Here is a 21,407-nt window from a genome sequence, read left to right as displayed (position 1 = left end):
CTATTATTGTGTGAAAATTCTCGATTTTATTTTTTACATTTTTAACTTTATAATGCTATGACATATTGAAAAGTGTATGGATCAACATTATTTTTTTATGAGAAATAATATTTTTTAATAATCCCTTTTTCATTCTACATACTTTATCTTAATTAGGAAATTAATAATGAACTAGCAGATCATGTAGCTTTTGGAATAGTCCACCAATTTTTTAAAATTAAACAGTGTCTAAAGATTTGCATCGAAGCGTTTTTTTTTATATTGATTTTAATCACTGTCAGATATCATTATACTTAATCCATCTATACCACATCACCACTGTGCCGCGACCCCCCTGTGCTGGGTTTTTTTTAATTAACGTTACCAATAATACTATTAAACAATCGTTTGTCACTTTTAAATTAGATTCTCGTTCTTTTGTTATAAGCTCTGTATACCTTCCTCTTTCTAATATTTGTCTCTCTATGATGATAATGTTTCTTCTGTTGATCATGTTAACCGTCTTTATCCTAAGTTCTCTTTCATTTTTTGTGGTGATTTCAACTTTCCGCAATTTAATTGGTTTAATAACGTTAATGATGTTCTATATTCTTCTCTTTTATCTTTTCGTTACTTCTGCATTCCTAAAACATTTGCTTTTCATTGTATCAGCATAACTGTATTTTCAATACTCATAGTTCCCTTTTAAAGTTAGTATTTAGTAACGCTCTTAATATAACAGTTAGCCTAGCTCCTGAGCCTTGTGTTCCTATTGACTCCTACCACCCTGCTCTCTGTCTTTCCAGTTACTTATCAGTTCTCTAAATCTTCTTTACCTATAACTTTTTATAAATTTAATTTTGTTAATTATCCTAGTATTTCACAATTTTTAAACTCGTAAATGTTATTTATACAGATTTTTCGAAAACCTTCAATAAACTTGACACGGTACCGTGTTTCCCTCAGCCGCACATCACGTTATCAACCTAAATGAAAGTGTATCGGGATAAGAATCATAAGTGCACGGTGGCCTAGTGGTAAGGTTTGTCTATACGACGCCTTGGGTCGCGGGTTCTAATCCTGTAACGTGCCTCTTTTTTTCACATGATTCCCGGTACACTTTCTATAACCGGCCGTGTTAAACTTAACCTAAATATTCTTTTAGAATTTCTATTCCACGCTAGTTTTGGCGAACCACTCCTCTCTTGGTTAATTCTCTATTTAATCGAAAGAAAACAGTGGATAAATGTTCAAAGATGGTCTTCTAAAGTGATAACTACCTCCTCCGGTGTTCAACAAGATTGAATCCTTTCTCCCCTTCCCTTTTTTATTTTTGCAAATGATGCTAATTCTGTTTTACAGCATGCTAAAATACTTCTTTTTGCGGGTAACTTCAAATTATTTATGCGTATCACTAACAGTTCTGATGTTAGTTTACTTCAAACTGATCTAGATCGCTTAGTTAGTTGGGCTAAAGAAATTTACTTGACGTTTAATACTTCTATGTGCTATAAAATGAGTTTTTAACGTATTTTCTATCCTATTTCTTTAACTTATTATATTAATAACTTCTTTATTGCATCTGTCCTTTCTGTATTTGACCTTAAGTTTCGTCTCATTCCTAATTTAAATTTTCGCCTTCATATTGAAGAAACATGTTGCAAGGCTCTCAAAACTTTAGGCTTTATTCAGAGAATCGCTCATAAATTTCATTTCTCAAAACCTCAAAAGTCTTTTTTGCTCATTGGTTCGCCCTATTTTCGAATTTGGTTTGGTGTAATGGGATCCTTGCATAGACTTTATTTTTTGGTAGCGTAAAATTTTTGTCAAAAATTATGAGTAGTCCTGAACAAAATTTAGGCGAATTGTCCTATCTCGGATATACGCGGGGACAACAGGTGAGAGGAAATAAAATAGTTAAAAACGGAGAAGGCCTAAGTAATAAAATGTTTGATACCAGCCGGACAACTTGTGATGTGTTCACCACTCATGTGTACATATCTACCCAACGCTAAGTGTCAACGGTGTAGGGACTTCACCACTTAGTTTTAGGCTGGACTTGTATATAAGGGAGACAGATAAACTGAACATTAACTGGTAGAAGTATTGAAGAGGAGAAAAGTTAACATTTGTTGTGTGCAGGAAACTAAGTGGAAAGGAGAGAAATCGAGGAAAATAGGTAAGGGTTATAAAATAATATACTTAGGTAAGTCTAGTACAAAGAATGGTGTAGCGATAATAATGGATGAGGAGATTAAAAGTAAAGTAGTAGAAGAAACTAGAAAACGTGACAGAATTAAAGTCGTAATATTGATATTCGAGGAAAAAGTGCTGGATGTAATAAGTGCCTATGCACCACAAGTAGGTTGTTATGAAATAGACAAGAAAGTGTTTTGGAGAGAGATGGATGAGGTGATACAAGGGGTACCTGGCAATGAGGATTCGGTGATAGGAGACATGAATAGACATGTAGGTAATGAGAGGGAGGATATAAAAGAGTACATGAAGGGTATGGTTTTGGTAGGAAGAATAAGGCTAGAGAAAAAATCCTGGATTTTGCAGTATCGTATGATCTTGCTGTGGTTAATATTTATTTTATAAAGAGAGAAGAACATTATATAACTTATAAGAGTGGGAGGAATAGATCATAAATCAATTATTTTATGTGGAAGAGAGAGAGTGTAAAACGAGTAAAAGATTGTAAAGTTATACCAGGCGAGAGTGTAACTACACAATATAGACTGATGGCAATGGAGTTGTGGTGTACCGGTAAGAAAATATACAAAAACAGAAGAAACACGGGAGAAAAATCGAACATCCGGTGGTGGAAATTGAAAGGGGAAAATTAAAAAGAGTTTGTAAAGACGGCAAAAGAGAGGACGGTATGGAATTCTGAGGCAGGCATAAATTATGTGTGGAATAGATTTGCTAGTTGTGTAAAGGATACTTCAAAGGAGATTGTTGGTGAGAGTAGGAGTAGAATGCCAGGAAACAAGGAAACCGGGCGGTGGGATAAGGACGTTCAAAAAATTATAGAAAGTAAAAAAAAGCAATTTAAAGTATGGCAGAAGAGCAAAAGGATAGAAGATTGGATGGAGTATAAACGCTTGTGCAAAGAAGTCAAGTGTGCAGTAATAAGGCGAAGTTTAAGAGGTATGATAGGCTAGGAACAAAGGAAGGCGAGAAAGAAATCTATAGACTTGCAAAAGTAAGAGAGAAAAGATCTAAATATTATCATTATATAAGGTGTATAAAAAGTGTTGATAATAAGGTACTCTCAAGTGATGATGGTATGAAAAAAAGGTGGAAAGAGTATTTTGAAAAATTACTAAATGAGGAGTACCCAAAAAAGACATTAGAGAATATCTCGTGGAATGAGGGACTGGTAGATTTAATTAGCGAGAAAGAAGTATTAAAGGCTATAGCATCAATGAAAAAGAATAAAATAGTAGGACCAGATGAAGTGCCAGTAAAGGTATGGAAATTATTAGGCGGTGTTGGCATAAGGTGGTTGAAGGAACTTTTAAATAAAATCTTATTAGAAGCAGAAATTCTAAATGAATGGAGAAATAGTATTATGGTGCCGATATTTAAAGGTAAAGGTGACATACAAGAGTGTGGAAATTATAGAGGCATAAAGCTTATGAGTCATAGTATAAAAATTTGGGAAAAGGTAATAGATAAGAGAATAAGAAATGAGACAACGGTATCTAAAAACCAGTTTGGTTTGCTGGTTAATAGAAGAAAATAGGGAGAAAATTGATCAATTGAGATATGGAGATCAGCTCTTGAAGAAAAGGGTTTAAGAATATTTAAGAATAAGTAGGACTAAGACAGAGTATATAGAGTACGAGTTTGACAAAGGAGAACACGAGGTAGGTGATATGAGGAGATCAATGACATTAGACGAGGTGTGATAAGAGAGATGGAAAGTTTTAAGTATTTAGGATCAGTTGTACAAAAGAGCGGTGGTATTGACGAGGATGTAAGACGTAGGATTAAGTGCGGATGGTTGAAGTGGAGAGAAGCGTTTGGTGTGTTATGCCATAAAAGAATTCAAATGAGGTTAAAAGGTAAATTGTATAAGACTGTAGTGAGACCAGCCATTATGTATAGTTCAGAGTGTTGGGTGGTTGATAAGAAAATAGAGCAATGAATGAACATATAAGAGGGAGTATAGGTGTAGCGTCAATTGTGGATAAGATGATAGAAAATAGACTTAATGGTTTGGTCATGTTATGAGGAGAAGAGAACGGGAAGCTGTAAGAACAGTTGTATAAATGAATGTTGAAGGAAGAAGAGGTAGAGGAAGACCAAAAAGAAGATGGAGGGAAGTTATTGAATGCGATATGAGAACAGCTAATGCGAGTTTTGAGGATGTGGGAGATCGTGTCAAGTGGAAGTTTAGGATAAGGGTAATTATACATGTATAATCACGTATAACTACGATTATATATTTTTTTCAACATTTTAACCTTAACTAAGAAATTAAGTTTATAGAAAAATATTCGACTTAATCAGTTTTTTTAAATTATTAGAATAATTTTTAAATCCACAGCACTTATTCATACAATAGCATGGATCCTTATTCAAAATAAATTTAATATGAAATAGGCTTTTTAAGAAGATGTACAATAAAAAAATATTAAAAATAAGTTAATTGTCAAAATATTTTTTAAAAAAATACTATCAAAATGATCTAAAAGTACATATAAATATAAATAAAATTATCAGTTTTACATTCTATTTCCCGAACTTCACATGCTACAGTGAGTGGTGACCCTCTTTCACATGTTAGGGAGTCGAAGATTATTCTTGGCTACGCCAATGATGAAGGAAAGAACAGGTATTATGTCCGGCTTGCATCATAGACTAAACACCACCAAGTAGAAAATCACAAGAAAAACTTGTTGACATCCTGGGGATCAAACCGGGACCCCGTGAGCCGAAACATACGTTTTTACACACTAGGCCAGTTGACCCCTTACACAAAAATATTAATAATTAAAAGATTTACTAAAATATATTTTTTAATGATTTTTATAAGAATCCTTATTTGGTGTATAAATAAGATTTTGTACTTGGCGAACTATTAACTAGAGTAATAAGAAAAATATGAAATATTACAAATTTCTGGTCCTACTTCCAATTTTAATAATTTTATATGTCACTAACCTTTAATTTTACACGAATGATTATCTTTAAGTTCATAATCTGAATCACAATAGCATGTTTTACTACCGAAAGTATTTGTACAATATTGATCGCATACTCCAAATTGTTCACATTCATTTATATCTATATGAAAAACGTAATTTTATTTTTTAACTTTAAATAAAATACAATTTGATTTTGTATTATTATTATTTATAATAAATATATATAAAGTATAAAGAAATTTTTTCTTATCATTATTATTACCTTGACATGCATTGTTTGAAAAATTTGTTCCTTTTGGACAAACGCACATAATTCCGTGTGGTTTTCTTAAACATTGATATATTCCAGTACAATTGGCAGCTTTACAATCATTTTCTAAGCCTGAAATAAAAAGTTTTATTTACATACATAGTATTCTAAGTTTACAAAAAATATATAATATTAGTCAAAAACTTCTTTTTGATAGGATTTCTTTATGAACACCGTCCCTTATCTATATTACAAATTTAAAGCTCCGATACTGTCTGCAATCTTTTCAAATTAATAATTAAAATAACATATACATTTTTTATGAACTTTAATAACAATAAATATTTAAGAAAAAATTAGTTTGAAATTATAATTAATACCAGCAGGAGTATTACATATTCCTCCTTCATCTGACGAATCTAAACAATCATTAACACTGTTACAGACAGATTCAATGTCAATACATTTTTTTCTGTCGTGACATAAAAACTTTCTATTAATGTTTAAACATTGGTCAGGTTCGATCATCCGTAACTCTATAAAATAAAAATACTTGGTGTAGATATTTTAATAATATTTATTGAAGTAAAATAAGTAAACAATAGTGATTTACCACAGTCAGTTTCATCCGAACCATCTCCGCAGTCATCTTTACCGTCACAGCGCCAGACAGTTGACACACAGTTCAAATTTTTGCATAAAAACCCCTCTGTACAAGAAGTCTAAAGCAAAAGATAATTCATTTAAAAATAATAAAAATAAAAATTGCTACTTGCATATTAAAACTAAATTCTAACATAGAAAATACTAACAATATCATCAATAGAAAATTATTTGCCCCAACATAGAATATTTATAGATTGTAGGGGAAAATGTTTTGTTAATAGAATATTTTTGTTTTTTATGTATACTGAATACCAAGGTAAGCATAATTAGAAATTTCTACGTCAAGATAGCGTCAATTGTACATTGAAAACCTAAAATATTTTTAAAGAGTGGAATGTAAAGCTGATTATCATCCTTGAAAATCTAAATTGTTTTCAAAACAGAGGGGAGTATAGGCAATTGTAACCCTTTCGAAATGGTTAACAATGTTTGAGTTTTTAATACAAACAAAGAAAGTCGAAAAAATAAAATATTTGAAGAGACTTGTTGGACCTAATTCCTCCCTCTTAAAAATTTCTTCCTTCCTAATTAGATGTATGTATAATCTTATTTTATTTTATTATAGTCTTTACTCTAGCTACTCTATCTCAAACAGCTCTCCTATTCCGTTTTATAATCTCCAACATTCAAAATTAGTAATAATAATAGAAGGCTCATTTTAACTAAAAAACAAATTAAAAAAAATATCACTCTTCTAATATAAATTTTTGATTACATAATCAAGAGAAGTTTGTACTTACCAAATAATGTTTAACTCAAAATTGTATAATCAAAATTTTTATTATTACCTTTTCTCTACATTTTTCCATATCTTCATCACTTCCGTCATCACAATCAATATTTCTATCACAATGCCATGTCGCAGGAATACAAGCGCCATTGGAACATTTAAATTCTCCCTCCGAGCATGGTCTTGTAGGATTTTTCTGAAAGAAAATTAATTTTTTAATTTTTAATGTCAATCAATTCTATGTAAAAATTATTAGTATAATATAAGATTACTTGACTATAGTCGAGTAACCCTATATATATATATATATATATTAGACATATAGAATAACTAAGGTGAGATGAGGAAAGTGTATCTGCTACATATTAATTGGCATATTTTTGTGAATATTTGACCCTTTAGCTACTCATAAAGAAGGTTTCAAAATGGCAACTTTTTCAAAAACAATTTCTTTTTCAAGAATGTTTCGGAAATACTGACACTTTTATATACTTTTGTATATCTTAAATTAATGCTTATGTAGTATACTTTAATTTGAAAAAAAAAAAATTAACTTCTGGACTTGTTTTCATGGTGAAAATGACTACTGTATTCAAAAATATGTTATTTTTGTGTTTAAATTCTAGGTTTTATATTTTATTTTATTTTAAAATACTTGACAAGGGGAGTACACTGATTTTTATAAATATTAAATAAATCTAAGTAACATAGTATAGAAAGATAAATTTATTTAAAATTTTTTCCTTTTTTTAAGTCGAGAAAAATAACTTTGAAATTTGAACTGACTTAAATAGCTTTTTTATCACAAAGCGAACGCGATGTACAATTGCCGAATCGGTAAAACTAGTGTCTATCAAACGTCTATCAACGAAGTTCAAACCCGTGTATGACGACGAATTTTTGACATTATTGCTTAATTATTTTTGAGTTAGAAGAAAATGTTTAACTCATTTGAATTTTATCTCATTTAGACTGATATATGGTTAGGACTTATATAATTACTATTAACAGTAATATTATGAAAAAAGTTCAAAATTTCGTTAAAATCACTTATTATATTTTTTGTATTTATATCATAATAAATAATTTCAATAGAAATCATTTATATGTAACACTTGATGTTTAAATAAATGCTATAATTGAAATATTCAGAACTACATTCCGTATAATTACATACCATATTTTAACAAATTAGTAATAATATCAAAAGTTAGTTATGATAAAAAACATCTAATTGCAGATTTTAAATCAGTGCGAAAAATTGTCCGAGAAAAGTATATTTTGGTCTTGGATGAAAATCCTTGGTAGACCAGTAAATTTATTTATAAAAAACAAACAATTTTTTTTTTAAGTATTGCATCAAGACCTTCAACTTTTATAAACGCTTGCCATAAATGTAATAACTGCTTTATAATTTTTTATCATTTCTCCGTAAAAATTAAAATACTAAATTATAAAATATCAATTTCATACTATACTTAATTGCTATAATGACTATTTATTCATACATTATACTTATAAATCAAAGAACAACTAATCAGAAATAATGAAGGAAATAGGAATTAATTTTGCTTTTTGAATAATCCACCAATTTCTTAAAATTAATCATTACAGATTTGCATCAGTGATTCTTGATAGTGATTTTAATCACTGACAGATATCATCTATTCATATACCAACTATGCCACGTCCACACTATACTGCGATCTCAATGTGCTTCCGTTTTATTTTTAAAATAATTAAAAAAAAAAAAGATTATCAAAAATAGTATTAATTATAAAATAAAAATTTTTTCTTCATTTTCCCAACTAAATTCGACTGGAATTATTAATTATATAATATAAATAATAAAATACGCAAGGGAATACTCACAACGTGACATTCCATTTCATCTGATCCATCCTCGCAATCCTTACTTTTATCACATACAAAAAAGCTAGATATGCACTGTTTACTAAGAGCGCATTTGAAATAATCCGGTGGTAAACATTTTACGGATTCTAAAAAATAAAATTTAACAATACACGTATTTATTTTTATAAAAAACGTACTCAAAACTTGCCACAATTTAATTCATCTGCTCCTTCAGTGCAATCTTTAATGCCGTCACATCGTTTACTTGAACTTATACATTTATTTTCTGGACAATGAAATTCATGAGGAGGGCATAATTTTTCTTCTGAGCTAACTATATTTAGATATTATGTATATAATTAATATTTGGTATAACCACTTATTATTTTTCAATTAATAAAAATGAAGAAAATATTTTTAACACAATAAAACGAAATATGACGCCCAAGCTAATTATTGTAAATTTTTACTGGCTGGTGATTTATTTAGAACAACTTAATAATTTATAAATGTATAAAATTCTTTCCCTTATCATTATTTTACTTAACTTTGATTGTGTTTTAAATATAATAGGGTGAATAACAATTTTCAGTTGCTAATTTCCAGATTTTTTTACTATAAAAGTTGAGTGTTCTGCCCATACTTAAAATATAGGTTGCTTTTACTACTTAGCATCCATTGGGATGACATTAGTACCACAAGCAGATTTCACTATTCTTTTAAAATTTTGCGATAAAAAATAAAACAATTCCTTATATTATTGTATAAATAATAGTGTACAATGTTATCAGTATAGTATATTCTACACCGATGATATTGCACAATGAAATACACATTTGTGTAATGTACTTTAAATATGGTAATATGTTTTGGTTTCTACAATTATAGTTAAAATACCACAGTGGCAAAAATAAGTGTATATACAGCTGCATATTTATATGCAGTAAATATAGGCAACTGCCTACAGAGGTATATTTTAAGGGGCGGCAAATATTGAAGGCCAACAAATTTATAAAAAGCTAGTTATATTTTTATTGTTGTTAAGACAAATTGATTTCCCAATAATTATTATAATCGTTTTAATTTATTGAGTATTTATGATAATATCATAAATACACAATGTAGCAATTAATATACATATTATGTATATTAATTGCTACAAGAAATTTATTTTATAATTTATTAATAAACATAGATTTGCATTAAAAATATTTTTAAAATACTTTTTTTTATGGAAGAATTAGTAGTATGATGGCGAAAATATATAAAAATGAACCCCCTCTGTCATAACGTAAAGAAGGGCAGTAAATTTAATGCCTATAGGCGGAAAATATGCTCTTGTGAATATATGTTATACAAAATTGTGTATTTATAAATCGATGATAAATAGTTGGGGTATATTATTTTAAACGAATATAGAAATTTTTTTTTTAACTTTGGAACTTAAGCACCATCAAGTACAAAACACTATTTGCGCATATCAACCAACCACTGAATCGTTAAATAGTTTACAAAATTATGTTTAGTGAGGAAGTTTTTTTTATTAAAATTAATTACCATAAAATATATTGTCATGACTTGTCATAGTTTTTCAAATCATAGAGTAAAACTAATTGTTTACTTTAATGTACATTATGAGTATCAAGCCCACGCCGACTTATTTGGCCACCCCTAGAATTTTCAATCGATATAAGACCTTCTTTTTCAAGTCACATTATAATTTAAAAAAAAGGTTCATTAACATTTAAATGATGTCCTCCATTTTCGGTTGCCCTTGTTCTTAGATCACCTTAAACACCTGGTCAGCGTGGGCCTGGTAATTATTGCTCTATGTTTCGGTTAAAAATAGAATTAAACATAAGCTTACCCAAAAAGGTTTTAAAAATATCTGAAGTTGTCAAACTTTGCGTTGGACGGTCTATTAATGTAGAAAGTACCAATAACCATATCCCTGATAGTAATTTCATGTTATTAAAACAAATGAATTCTAAAAACAAATAATTAGTTTTAATAACTGTAATACGTTGTTATATTTGGATGTAAATACAAAACATTTTAAAAATTCGTCTTGAAAAGAAAAGTTATTTACCTCACTTCTCTGGACTAAAGTCCAAAGTTTATAACTTATATGACATTGATACGCAATTAAAAACGGGTAAATATTAAACATCGATAATAAAATAGATAGGAGACTACAACATGTAATAAAAGTCTCAATATCTCTACTAAAGTACGGTTACATTAATAAAGTATCATATTTGGCTTTTCCATTATTTATTTATAGATCTAGATACCAAATAGAACATATAGAGTATTGAATGCATTCAGTATTAATTGATTTTGTAATTTTATAATATAAATCCATTCATTGAGCATGACGATTTCAAAAATATCGTAAAGCTATTTAATCCTAATCATGAGATAATAGAAAATGTTGAAATTATTTTGTTTGTCTGAAATGTATTTATCTATTTTAATTTATATTAGTTGATTAAGCACGATTTTCAAAACTTTCTATTTAAATATTAATTTATTATTTTTTAAATAAAGACCACAGCAATATTAGCAATCATTAGCTGTATTAGAAATACTTTTGAAATGTTTATTATTTGTTATTTAAAATTTTAAAACAATTCTTATATTTTTCTCTCCGGTAATAGTTAAAAAAATTGATTACACGTATTTTTGAATAACTTTATCAAAATAACATTCAAAGTTAAGTATGCAAAATACATTTTTAATGAGCATGGTGTATTTCTAGAACACACAAATTTTGTGTATTAACTTTAATATAACAACACATTATTTAAATAACTTACCTTAGCGTTATCAATAATCCTTTAATTGCAATTTTAAACTTTATTTTCAATTATCATATAAATATATGTTTAATTTAGCACAGAATAAAAGTACTAGATATGAATTATAGTTAAAAAATTGATAGACGAATTATTAAAAATGTTTAGTTAAAAATATTAAATAAAAAAAAAATTAAAAATTAAAAATAATAAAACATTTAATTAAAGTTGTGACTTCATGATATATGTGTTACTGGAACAAAGACTATTGAATAAATGAACATTGATTCCCAATAATAATTTGGGAAAATTCACAGTTATCAATATACAAAAAAAAAGAAGGGATATCTTTTAACAATGGTTTAATATTTAAAGTATAAAACAAACTAAGAAAAATTGAAAATAATTTTGATTGACAATGTTTATTTTTAAATTTGTCACAATATATTATTAAATTTTAGTCACACATAATAAATTTATCTTAGTGTTAATACTTAAATAAGTTACAAACAATTTAATAATAAACAAAATTTAATTTACAATTTAAATATAGCAATAGTAATAACAGAAGAGAGTAAATTATTAAGACACTACTTAAGATTACATTTGACTGATTTATTCAAACAATGATTATAAATAATAAGTAAATATCATAAAAAACAAATAAATTACAACATAATTAATTTGCTTTAAAAATAACTGTTGCCTTTGAAAAGTTAAAAATTAATTGACCATTCAATATTTTTAATTTAATTAATTTTTTAATAAGTAATTACAATAATCTATAATATCAATTATAAAAACATGAACTATTTTTTCAATAATATAGGAAATTTGTGATGTATATCATTTTAACTAAGTTTTTTTTCTCTATAATGATTAAGCTATTTGTTTAAATACATTTAATAGTATAAACAATACAGTCAAATACAAATATATTTAGAGTTAAATAATTTTAATAAGACCAAAGATTAAAAAAAAAATTAATAATTATGAAACTAAACAAATTTACTATGCAGAATTAAATTTAATAGGTAATGGATAAACTAAAAATGAGTTAAAGTTATGAAATTGTTTGGAAAATCTATAGATTAAATAATAATAATAATAATATATAATTTACTACTATTACTATAAAGCTATGAATAAATATAAGGAATAATAAAGTATTAAATTGTTTAAGTAAAAAAATATCTAATATCACAACAATAATATAGAATTATTTTTTGCTTGTTTTAAATTTATTTTATTTTTTTAATAAATAAGTTATCAAATTCAGATAAATCTTATGTTGACAAATCAAAACAATAATCAAACATCAATTTATTTTTATTCAATAAGCCCTAAATATAATAGTATGAATATTAAATTGTAGAATATTAGAAATATTTGGACATATTCCCATATCATCAAATATTTAGACATTCATTTAATTATAAAATAACCACTAAGCACTCCAGTACTTTCAAAACCACTTTGAGTTATACTAGAAATGAAAATTAAATATTGACAAAACCATTTTGTAGCTATTAAGATATTAATATAATATATAAATAACTATCCATCTTATTAAAAAAAAAAATAAATCAATTAATTTAAATTTATTTCAATTGCACAATTCATAAATTACAGTTAAATTATCTAGAATTAATCCATAAATACAAGATAAATATACAGAATCATTATTAATATTTGACTTATAACTTAATTGAATTAACCCATTTATAGTTAATTTAATTGTTATATTAAATATTTTGTCTTGTTTCAAAGAGAACTATAATTTAATAATAATGAAATTTGGTTAAGTTAATTTGAAGATGTACTATTTCGTATAAAAGAGTAACCTAAACTTACTTTTAAATTATTGAAATAGTAATAAATGAAAATATATGATAACAAAATTAAATTTTTTCAACAAAGCTTGATGGAAATAGACCACTTTTTCCAGTTCTTAATAATGTTCCTCTGTACCATCCATCTTGTCTAATTTTATGCACATACAATATATCTCCAACTCTAAGTTCTAGTTCATATTCACTATTTGGAGGATAAGCTACTATACACTTACACCTAAAAATTTAATAAAAAATTTAATAACATATTTAGCCAAGAATAAATTTCAAATGTGTATACATATTTTCTTGGGTTCTAGAAGTCTGTTTCATTTTTTTGTCTTGTGTCTTAACATCTTTTATAACACTATTATTACTTGTATCTAAACTTTGAGATTTTCTATGATGAATTAAAACTGAGGATCCATTTGAATGTGTTTCACTAAATCAAATAGTAAAAGTATTATAATTTAAAATTCAAGATAAAATAAAAAACCCAGCACAGGGGGGTCGTGACACAATGATGACGTGGCATAGTAGGATCAAGTATAATGATATCTGACAGTGATTAAAATTACTATTAAAAAAAAATGCTTCGATGCAAATCTTTGGATAGTGTTTATTTTTAAAAAATTGGTGGATTATTCCAAAAGCTACATGATCTGCTATTTCTTTATTAATATCCTTAATGAAAAAGGGATTATTAAAAAATATTATTTCTCATAAAAAAATTGTGTTGCTCCATACATTTTCCAAAAAGTTATAGCATTATTAAGTTCAAAATATAAAAAAGAATTATTTTACAAAAACCGTAATTTTTTATTGACTTAGATGTCTATTTTCACCACAAAGACAAGTCCAAAGGTCAAATTTTTTTTTCCATAATAAAGTACATTACATTAGGTTTAATTTAAGATATATATAAAAGTGTAAAACCTTCCGGAACATTTTTAAAAGTTACGTTGAAAAAGTTAATTTTTTGTGAAAAAGTTGTCATTTTAAATCCCCCCTGTGAGCTGGTAAAGGGTTAAATTTATGAAAAAAATATACCAAATGATAGGTAAAGACATCAATAAAAAAAATCATCTATAAAAAAAAATATATATATTGATATGTTCATTTTTGAAAAAGTTATGACAGTTTTTAGTAAAAAAAAACTGAAAAATTTCGAAAATTAGCGATTTTTTAATTTGTAATTTTTTTGGAGGTTTCCATCATTTACTAGGAACGAGGGAAATTTTTTTAATTTTTGAGAATAATGTCTTCGACTAGAAACAATTTGTGATCTTTTGATGTATCATTGAAAGAAATCAGTTTGGTGAGAGCTGAGAAAAAGTGGTAACACACACAAAAAAAAAACACATTATAGTAAAACCAATACCTTTTCAGCTTCGCATTGAAGTTAAAAGTACAATTTACAATAAATAAATAAAAAATGCAAGTATAATTAAGAGGAATATTTGAAAACTAATTTTAGTTTACTTAATAAAGAGTTATATCACGGTTGGATTCAAATATTGCAGTTGTAAAATGTTATTTAAAATAAATACAAATATTTGATGCACAGCTACTATAATTATCATACTATATTTAGTTATTAAATAGGTACAATTATTACTTATTTTATTAAATTTCTATTAATAGATCCAATGTGATTTACTAATGACTTTCATGAGATTAGGCTTCACAATTAAAATTAAGACTCAATTTTTATTAATTAACTTTTGATCCACAGTTTCTTAAATATATTGCATATATATCACCAAACAATATCAGTTGATTTGGTATAAAAGTCAAGTAAAAGTTTTCTGTTGCCTTTTTCACTAAAGTTTTTGTGTTATTTGCTGCTATAAAAACTCATATATAGACGTCACCCATCTGTGAAGCAGGTGCAACTTAATACTAGAGTTTATTATTAATAACTATAATGTCCACTGCACCATACTACACTCACAATAACAGTGAGCATTAAGAAATAACAGTTGTTTGTTAACTATTTTAGAAATATTTTTATAATTTTTTAAAAAAAAAAAAAAAAATCTATAGAGTTAAAGATAAGAATCTCTATTATTAAAGAGAATTACATTTTTTTTTACTCACCTCTTAATATTAATATTACTTCGGATTTTTAATGGCGTTTGATCATGGGTTCTTTGTAAAACATCTATATTCAATAATTTTGATGGACATGAGTCAGATCTTAAAAAAATAATATAATAATAAAAACTGTACAAATTAATATTATAAAACAATATTAAATTGATCAATAAAACATTTTACATTCATGTTAAGAGTATAACATACAAGGTATTTATAATATTACAATTTACCTAGCATGTGTAGATTGTGATGAGACTGTGATATTATCATCAAATACTGGATTATCCATTGAATACATAGGGGGAGGAGACTTTCTTATCTTCATATTTGAAAAACTTCGCATAACTGAATTTGTAAGAAAACCTTTTTTTCTTGTTCGTTTTTGGTTTAACTAAAATATTCCATTTTTTAAAAATGATGTATTAACAACTATTAAAAATAAAGTTACAATTACATTGTCTGAATTAATTAAATGAGATGGCGAAGCAGTGCTAGCAGCTATTCCAATTTCAGAATTTACTGTTTCTTTATCAACTAAATATAATAACATATTATAAATACGCAAAATATTTTTCAATAAAATTTTAGTTTTTATACCCTCATTTGAATACACTGGTCTTAAACTTTGTTGAGCTGAAGAACAAGCACGTGAAGATGTAGGCATTTCAGATAACCAACTAGTAATACGGCTATGAACAGATGGACTACTACTACGAGGTGGTAATTCTGGCGGTGGATACAAAGGTAGATTATCATCCACATCACTTTGAAAATTGCAATCTATTAAAAAATATTATATAAAACAAAATCACTTACTTATAGTATATTACTTAGATTATATGTATTAAAGTAATTTATTTTTATTGATATAATCTTCAGAAAATGTGCCTTACTTATGTTTTTGGTAATATTTTTAAAAGTATATACTTAAAGAGTATATTCTTACCACTTGAAAGTTCTTTAAGAGCTGTATGATTCTCTTTTTGATTTTGAGTGGAAGTAGAACTGTTATTAGATTTATTGCCTACTAATCGCACAGATATTCTAAAAATATAATAATTAAATTAAACATTCAAAAGAAATTAAAAGTATATTTAAATATTACTTTGCAGGAGTAACATAGTTTCCAGGAAATACTCCAGAACAACTAGTTTTTAATGATGTTCCTTTATACCAACCATCTTGACAACATTCTGTGACCATATATAATTGTCCACGTTTTAATTCAAGTTCATCTGCTTTTTGAGGTTTATATGGATATAATGCAACGTGTCTAAAAAAATAATAATTTATTAAATTAAAAAAATTGTAAAAATTAATTTTTATCTTAGAAAAGTAATTAAATTTTACAACTAGATGAATAAATTAAACTAAAAAGAACAAGGCATAGCATAACACTTTATAGAATTAATAGTTGACACTTTCAATTTATATTACTCCATTTCCTTATTTTTAATTATAATATCTTATTTTTGTAATTTATTTTATTAAATTTAAAATTGATACTTTTAAATAAACTAAATCAGAACTTACTTTGCTGGTAAATGAACAGGTATTTTTGACCTATGATTTTGTGATACTATTGATCTTGAATGATTTCTAAGGCTTCCATGACGATGAAGTTTAGAATCCTTCATCCCGTTAGTAATCTGAAAAAATATATATTTTGACTATCATCCTAAATAATTTTATTTAATATTTAATATGACATTTATTTAGACATTACCAAACTTGATTGAACTTCTATATTAGAACTAGGACCAGATAGTACAGAAATGTCATCTTGTGAAAGAATTTCCGCCGAAAATCTAAAAATTATTTAATTTGAAATTTTTTTTTTCATTAACACATAGTTCTATAAAAACAACATTTAACTTTTCCATATTTTTTTAAAATATGAATAATTGGCTTATAGTACTTAATGATAGCATATTATACCTTGGACTACAAAGGAATCACAATTTAATTTCGTTTAATAACGTATTGTAAATCCAGTCCTCTTTTATATTCTAGGATGAAAATAATATCAATACTAATACACATATAATTTATAATTCACCTTAATATTATTAAGATATATTTTAAATATTAAGCTATTTATTTGAAAATAATGATGGAGAATTATATTTCATAGAGTTTAATATTGCAACTAAAACTTCTTTTAAGCAGAATTACAACTTGAATAAACATATTTATATTGATATTTTTGCACAAATCTTACAGTTTTAATTAAATTAATAAATATTAATTACATAATATATAAAATATTATTAATAAATATTACCTTGATTATCTAAAAAGACCACAATAAATATCCATTATTTAAACGTTTATCTACTATTATAATTGTATTATTATTTCTGTAATTTAAATTTATATGTTATCTATTTAATCATGTAGTAATCAAATATTTTATAAGCTCAACTCTTATTTTTTTTAATGGTAATGACTTAGTTATTTAAAAAGGAACATATAAAAATAACTAATTATTTATAAGAAAATATCTAGTTGATGAAAACTTTTGGATCAGTATTTAAAAAGTTATTAATGATTAAATATAATGAATACTCCCAAGAAATATCTAGTGACAAAAATAACAACACTCCTACTTTATCTACAAACTACTATTTTAAATTATTAACAACTTCCAAAAAATTCTAGCATAAAAGTTGTTATTGATTAGTAATTTTATTAATAAGATTATAAAATTATTGAGTGGATTTTTTAAAAGCATATTTATATATTAATGACATTTTTTCTATTTTAATTCATTAAAATATTTGAAAAATTATTTTAATAGTTAATTTTTAAATAAAGCATAAAAACTTTTTTTTCAGAATTAATCTTTAAATTATATATGAACAATAAGGTTAAAAAATTAAGTAGTTTTTATTAAAAAATCATAAAATTCAGTAAAGTTACATAAATATATAAACTTTTTTCATGCTTTCATGAAATATTTAAGATTACTGAAGCCTTCCTAAATTAAATATTTTAGGATTGGTAGATAAACTGTTACATACTGCCACATAACCAACTTTCCGTTTGATTATATATATTAACAAAATAAAATTTATATGTCCTGCATTTGTATCTATTATTTTATATAGAATACTAGATATATATATATACTATATATTACTCATATACATTTTTTCGATAAAATAGATTATTTTTTAACTATAATTTATTTTTGTAAAATATTCCTAGAAGTTGTCATATATTCTGATCACACTAGTTAAGTGAATTTTAGAGCATGCTGTTCTCAAAAAATTTATGTTAATACATCATGAATTTTCTACTTATAATTTGAAATGTACACAATATTGCACATAGAATACCAAATTTTATATAATAATAATATATAAAATTTAACCTTTTGATATTTTGTGATATATGGCCTTGTGACACTGGACCATCACCATTTGTATAGCTATGTCGTTTTGGTAGTTCTAAAAGTGATGTTGTTAATGGTCTAATAGATTCAATTGGTGTATGATGGGAAGGAGATTGGCTAGGGGAACTAGATGTAGTATCTGATGGCGTAGTATTTGGTGATGTTGTAGTTGTAGATGATGATGATGAAGTGTCATTTGTAAGTTTTGAAACAGTTGTCACACTTTTTATTTCATTAATAGTATGCTTTTTTACATTGCTAGGTTGATTTGCTATTAATATATCAGTAGATAATAATGAGGTGGTTTCATCAGGAGTAGGCGGTGCCGTTCGATTTTGAGTAGGTTGAGAACTAAAAATAAATTTAAAAAAAAGATATTAAAACATTTAAACATATTTTCTTGCTATACATCATTAAGCCAGTTTGCCATTATTTCATCAAATACTTGGTATTTTTCAAGCAGTGAAAACAGTATAATTTAACAATTATTAGGTATCAAAATAAGTTATAATTTTATTGAAAAAAAAAAATAGATCCATAATTACAAAATTAAATTAATTTTATTATTGCATTACAAATTGTTTCAAACATTAAGATTGATTTTATACTAGTATTATAAGATAAAAAATCCTTACTTTACTGACAATTTCATAAGAGCTCTAGCAATTTGGTTTAAATCAACAAACGATAATGGAAATATTCCAATTCTATTGCTAATTTTACCTTCTGCCCAATTTTGATCAATTCGTCTCAGAACAGTAATAACATCACCCTATAACCAAAATAACAAATCTGCTTAGTAAATATTTGATCAACAAATATCAAAAAAGTGACCAATAAGCTAATTAAACATAAAAAAAAAATTACTTTTGAAAATGATAAACAGCCCTCATCATCTTCTTTGTTCATTTTAAAATCATATAATGCTTTACACTGTGGTATATGACTAGGGAGAGATGTTGGGAAGACCTGTAATATTCACAACATGCTCAACTTAGTAAAAATAATACATCATAGAAAAAAATTTAAAACTGTAATTCAATTAACCTGCACATATGATAAAGGAAATATACCAATCACTCCATTTGCTTCTCCTTGATACCAATTAGAATCTACTTTATGGCGCAGTATAATCATATCCCCTTTTTTGAAGCTTAAATCCCTAAAAATATAAGTTTAAGTGTATTTCATTAAATTACCATTAATTATTATATGATTAAGAATTATTCAACTTAAAGTTATTTGTAATTAATTTATACATTTATTAATGTGTACATAATTAAAAATTACCCAGGTTCTTTTGAAGAATAATCATATAATGCTCTAGCAAACATATTACGTTGATATGGCATCTTGAAAAAAAGTAAATTATATATTAGTTAATAGTTAACATTAGTACCATAAAGTGGGGTGTAAAGGGTCACAAGATTAAATCGGGTCAATGTATAGGTTGTTTTTGTCAACCAGTTAACTAAAGTTCTGATAAATTTTGTGACTCTTATAACTGATTGATGTTAATGTTACAGACATGGACTGATACCCGTTACATCCCATTATATTTTTCCAAATATATTTAGCTAAAATAATTAATAAATACCTGTTTAGACGTTTTATGAGGTCTAACATCAGAATTGTCAATAGTTGGCTTCTTTGGAGGTGATATAGTATTACTCTTACTTTTCATACCTTCTAATATTCGCATAAGCAAAACATTAGGAGGAAGCTCGTCAATACGACATTCAACTAATGTACGACATTCTGGACATCGAAGCTCTTTATGTGTAGCTATTATTTCATCTAAACACTTTTTGCAGAATGTATGTTGGCATGGTAAAACTTTACTAGAAGTGTCCAAGCGTTCCAGACAAACTGAACATTCAAGTAAATCATTTAACAATTTTTCATCCATTTTAGTAATATGCATGTAAATTTTACAGCCCAAAAAACTGTAATATGAGAAAATAACTATAAATTAGTTTTCTATCTATCTAAAAGTCATCCAATATTTTATTTTAACACCACAAATAAACAAGTTAACATAGATTAAATTAATACGAACATTAATTAAAATATAAATTTTAAAGATTTAAATAAATTTATACATGTATCATATAAATTTTACAATTCGATACAATAAAAATTTTAATACACACTACCATAAAAATCATACCAGAAATTTTTTTCGAACCATAGTAGTCAACTTAAAACCCTATGCTATAGTATATATAAAAGACTCATCTAGCATACAAAATATTTGGGCCAATAATCTAAAAAAAATTTTTAATTAATTAAGGATATTAAACAAGACGAAGTACTTCACTAATTTGCACACTTAGTCAGATTCTGTAATTATTCTCCACTTCTATCTCTTAATATCCCCACCTCAGATAGATGCTATAAAATCCATCATCTTTTTAATCAGTGTGACCAATCTGGTTATAACCAAAACATATATGGTTAAAGTAGTTACTTGAATTTGATACCATCAGTTAATTCAAATCACGGATATAGAATAAATGATAAATGAAAATTTTCATCATCTGCACCACAGAAATATATAAATTTTTAGCTTCGATGCGAAGCTGAGAAGGTATTAATTTTACTATGATGTGTTTTTTTTTTATTTTTTTTTTTATTTTTTT

At 26.1% G+C, this 21,407-nt stretch overlaps 2 protein-coding genes across 4 annotated transcripts in view; both read right to left on the bottom strand.

The window, feature by feature from the left end:
• The window catches only part of LOC126896227 (vitellogenin receptor-like), a 27,995-nt gene extending 16,358 nt beyond the window's left edge, over positions 1-11,637 (bottom strand). Inside the window, exons 1-9 of the mRNA XM_050668834.1 lie at positions 11,458-11,637; positions 10,506-10,625; positions 8,847-8,972; positions 8,657-8,784; positions 6,843-6,980; positions 6,002-6,110; positions 5,769-5,924; positions 5,401-5,520; positions 5,155-5,277 (exon numbers count right to left, since the gene is read on the bottom strand). Coding sequence (XP_050524791.1) covers positions 5,155-5,277; positions 5,401-5,520; positions 5,769-5,924; positions 6,002-6,110; positions 6,843-6,980; positions 8,657-8,784; positions 8,847-8,972; positions 10,506-10,605 — 1,000 coding nt within the window. The 5' untranslated portion in view covers positions 10,606-10,625; positions 11,458-11,637. The remainder of the gene's footprint in view (positions 1-5,154; positions 5,278-5,400; positions 5,521-5,768; positions 5,925-6,001; positions 6,111-6,842; positions 6,981-8,656; positions 8,785-8,846; positions 8,973-10,505; positions 10,626-11,457) is intronic.
• A 1,016-nt stretch (positions 11,638-12,653) lies between these two features.
• Positions 12,654-21,136, bottom strand: LOC126896228 (E3 ubiquitin-protein ligase SH3RF1). 3 transcript variants are annotated; one of them, XM_050668837.1, is made up of 17 exons: positions 20,936-21,135; positions 20,363-20,711; positions 20,056-20,117; positions 19,813-19,927; positions 19,633-19,734; positions 19,401-19,537; positions 18,745-19,116; positions 17,095-17,176; positions 16,902-17,017; positions 16,474-16,641; positions 16,315-16,412; positions 15,966-16,148; positions 15,817-15,902; positions 15,599-15,759; positions 15,369-15,467; positions 13,570-13,710; positions 12,655-13,506 (listed from the first exon to the last, which is right to left on the bottom strand). In XM_050668837.1, the coding sequence occupies exons 2-17, from the start codon at positions 20,687-20,689 to the stop codon at positions 13,338-13,340; spliced, it is 2,418 nt and encodes an 805-aa protein (XP_050524794.1). In that variant the 5' UTR covers positions 20,690-20,711; positions 20,936-21,135; the 3' UTR covers positions 12,655-13,337. The 3 variants fall into 3 exon arrangements, with proteins under 3 accessions (XP_050524793.1, XP_050524794.1, XP_050524795.1); XM_050668838.1 differs by having other exon boundaries at positions 12,658-13,506; positions 15,823-15,902; XM_050668836.1 differs by having other exon boundaries at positions 12,654-13,506; positions 15,823-16,148; positions 20,936-21,136.
• Between the last annotated feature and the right edge of the window lie 271 nt (positions 21,137-21,407).

Source organism: Daktulosphaira vitifoliae, unplaced genomic scaffold (genome assembly GCF_025091365.1).
Source record: "Daktulosphaira vitifoliae isolate Bord-2020 unplaced genomic scaffold, ASM2509136v1 Scaffold_1, whole genome shotgun sequence".
NCBI classification, from domain to species: domain Eukaryota; kingdom Metazoa; phylum Arthropoda; class Insecta; order Hemiptera; family Phylloxeridae; genus Daktulosphaira; species Daktulosphaira vitifoliae.
The sequence above is the reverse complement of the archived record's forward strand: the minus strand, read 5'-3'. Positions and strand labels throughout refer to the sequence as shown.